Source organism: Capsicum annuum, chromosome 4, assembly GCF_002878395.1.
Source record: "Capsicum annuum cultivar UCD-10X-F1 chromosome 4, UCD10Xv1.1, whole genome shotgun sequence".
Classification (NCBI taxonomy): Eukaryota; Viridiplantae; Streptophyta; class Magnoliopsida; order Solanales; family Solanaceae; genus Capsicum; species Capsicum annuum.
The window spans coordinates 200,659,954-200,663,636 of record NC_061114.1 but is presented as its reverse complement, the minus strand read 5'-3'; the positions used below and the strand labels follow the sequence as shown (position 1 = coordinate 200,663,636).

Below are 3,683 nucleotides of genomic sequence, written 5' to 3'. Positions count from 1 at the left end.
TGGATTAGGTGTATGTGATATATAATAGTAATATATATATATATATATATTAGATTTTTAAATTAGGATGTGTATTTTTTGAATTTATATATTTAAATTATCTAATTACTAGGCCTATATGGTAGACGCTCTCAAAGGGACGGCATGACCGTTGGATTTGGATCGTCATGTATGTTTTCTCAAAGTAAAAGAGCAAGATGGCATTAAAATAAATTTAGTATTAATTATTAAGATTAATTTTTAATTTGAGTTATAATATACTAAAACAATTATTATTTATTTTAAAAGTAACCAACTATTTTTGAGAATTGAAAATGAGAAAAATTGAAGAAAAGAAGACAAACACTATAATGGAAGAATCAACAATAGCATCTCTAAATATAAAGTACATTATTATTTTGAGATCCTTGTCTCATGAAAATGGATAGCTAAAATTTCATTTAGAAATAAAATATTTATTAAGGTATAAAGAAAATAGAAAGGGGTGACTAGCAAGGATAATCGCAAGCACAAAATGGACCGTCAAAGCCATCCTGCTCAATACATTGACCACCAACTTTGGGTCCAATTTTTTGCTTGCAAAATGATAAAAATTTTGGCTTAACTTTGTTCTGATCACATAATATTTCTAGATGTATTTGGTAGCAAGTTTCTGATTTAACTGATGAAATCATTGTTGCAACTGCATTAATAAATAAGAATGATCAAGAATGAATATTGATATTATTAGGTAAGTATTATAACAATAATAAATAACACATATTAAATTTGAGAGCTACAAAAAGTATAAAAATTGAAGGTTCTTGATTACCAAACAATATAGCAGCAGCGAGTAGGACACAAGTTAAAAACTTTGCCATTATTTTTTTCTAGAAATATAGTCTAGATGTAGGCTTATATAGTCTTTTGGTGTTTCTATAATCACTGAATAATAAATCAATCAATGAGTGTGCTTTAATAGGTTGTAAAATAGCTATAGAGTGAGACAAAATCAAATTTCAATGACTAAATTTTGAAAATTTTAAACATATAATTAGATTTTAAAAGTTAGTTTATTACCATAGGTGAATATTATCTCTTATTTAAACTATTTATCATGTTTATTAGATTTTTCAAATTAATAAAGTTTGGACCACTTACTATCTATAGTTTAGACCACTTACTATAACATACATATAGTTTCAAGACACTTTTAACATATTCTTCAACAACCCATATATTTGATTTTATATTTTTATATTTTTGACCGTTTTATCCCTCCCCATAGTTGTAATATATTATTATAGTCAGCGAGAGTGTGTGGCTTGATTTACGAGGTAGTTTGTTGCATTTGAAGTTATCTTTTCATTTTGATAGATTTTGAAATTGATAAGGTTAACTTTGGTCATCATTTAGTCACTTAGACGTCGTATGATGATCCAGTCAGTTTTGTTAGTTCTGGAATGTTATTTTTGAATTAATAGCATTGTTGGTTCAGTTCTCTAGGATTTCGAAGATGTCAAGTAGTCTCGAGGCCTAGAATTGACTTTTGGTCAATATCCACTGATAATGACATATGTTTAAAAATCTGGCGATTCCATTATTTTGGAATGGTAATTTGGTCTAGTAGCATAGTTGGTCTGTGTTCACTGAATTTCAAACAAAATTAGAGGGTCCATTATGAGAATTTTTAGTCCTTCTTTGTTGCTGGTATAGTAGCTACAGCTGCAGCTAGAATTACTCCTTTGCACTTGTGAAGGCTTAACCGAGCAGTATACACACCATGAGTTACTATGCTCTAGCATGATATACAATCACTATAACCTGAGAGATATGATTCGTAATAAAATTTTATTTGATAGGTCATTTAAAATACCTAAAACACCACAATTATTATCATACAGAAAAAATCATACGAAAATGGAACATCACAAAGCCCATCATTACAATGTTGGATTTGCCATAGTTGTGAAACTTGATAGTTTCTAAATGAAGAAGTGAGATTTATTTGTTCTGCTTCCCAACTCACAAAACTATCTCAACTTTTCTCTAGCAATCCACTTTCTGACATCATTTCTAAGGTAAGTTTTCATCCTTAGTACTTTATTTACACGCTTAACACCGTTGAATCATAGAAATTTGTATAAAAAGTTAATTTTCAGCATGATTTTGGGTGAAACTTTAAATGTTTAAAATTTTGCTTCTATGAAAAAATTTATGAAGTATGATAGACGAGCTTACATTTCTAATGCTCCTACATTATTTCTTAGTGATATCAACTCCATGAATATGAATTGTCATTGTAGAACGCCCTTAACCTGAACTCAAGAACACAATAAAAGTAAAAAGAGGAAGCCAACCATGACAATAAAAATGAATTTAAATCTAAATGAAAGATAGAAAATCAAAACAAGACTTTAATGACATCCTAATACAGTCCGTAAAACCCTCTAATCCAAGAATACCAACTAAGTGTGGATATTTCCCTGAATATGACAAAGAAATTCGTAGGTACTAGGAAAAAAATAAAGCAAAACTAAGAGAATGAATGGGCCTTCTAAAAGAAAAAGGCACACCACTTCACAGTTGATAAATAGGAGTACCAACCCAACCAACGCTGTACAAGATCACCAAAATATCCCTTAAAACTAATATTATGAAATAATGTAGCATCTAAGGATGGTCAATGCAGCGAGAACTAGCATGACATTATTCAAACATCACCAGGATGCTAATTGGGACCAAATAATCCTAATTGTATTTATCTATATACCAAATGGAATATGTTAGTTATTAATTGGATTCAATTCAGGGAGACAACATTGAAATAACATGACAGCAGAGATAAAAGTTATATTGATTCCTATATGCCTTGTAGCTTCCTACAGATTTGATATGGCTGTTAACAAACTAATTTATAAGAATCTACTCAACATTAGCATTCAAGGTAGAGTGTTCACCTAAGGTTTTTTTAAAGGAGGCAGTAAAATAAGAGTCCTTGCATGAGGAATGTCTTTAATTAAACTTTGGGTAGCTCACTTCCTTACTGTCACTACAGCAATGAAAGTATCGTTGTATTGGTAAATCTGTCACTGTAAAAAATAGGTCAACATGTTTGACCCAATTTTGATGATTTGATGAAAATTTAATTTGGTCCGTGACTTCTTTCCCTCAAAAATAATTCCTACGAGGTTTGAAATAAATATTTCTTGATCGAAGAAGTTTTTTGAAATAAATTTTAACATAACAATAATTGAGTCATTATAATTTAGGGACAAAGACTGGTTGATAAATATAATGCATTGCAGTTAGTTGATGTGCAAAAATATGTGATGTGATCTATGTATTCTTTACGGGTTATTATAATACCCCATAAGATCATAGGCTCGTTTCATCTCTTAGTTGCATGTTTAAGGGGTCCAAGGCAAGAATTTTACACTAAGTATAGAGGACTTAATCATTTTCAAGACCCCAAGATTTCACAGAATTTATTTTTGGCCTTATTAAATCTGAACCATTGATTTTTGAGTTGAAACATGTTTAGGTATATTAAACGGGTGTCCTAAAAGAGTTTTAGAATTTTTGGAATGGGGTTGGGCTATTTTTGGACCTCGTAGGTAGAATGCCTCTATGATTTGTGAGTGTCATGGAGGTTGTACCTCCGCGATGAGGTCCGTGACATATAGGCAGTACCCCGAGATAAG

At 30.5% G+C, this 3,683-nt stretch overlaps 1 protein-coding gene across 1 annotated transcript; it reads right to left on the bottom strand.

Moving 5' to 3' along the window:
- Positions 1-488: 488 nt before the first annotated feature.
- LOC124897571 lies at positions 489-860 on the bottom strand. Its single transcript, XM_047410447.1, has 2 exons — positions 812-860; positions 489-682 (listed from the first exon to the last, which is right to left on the bottom strand). Exons 1-2 carry the CDS (start codon positions 858-860, stop codon positions 489-491), a joined length of 243 nt encoding a protein of 80 aa, XP_047266403.1.
- Positions 861-3,683: the final 2,823 nt, after the last annotated feature.

Bases quoted from the DNA above. Each gene is read 5' to 3' on its own strand.
- LOC124897571 (XM_047410447.1), bottom strand. From the start codon at position 860: ATGGCAAAGTTTTTAACTTGTGTCCTACTCGCTGCTGCTATATTGTTT. The intron at 683-811 runs GTAATCAAGAAC...TTATTAATGCAG, and splicing joins CGCTGCTGCTATATTGTTTG to TTGCAACAATGATTTCATCA.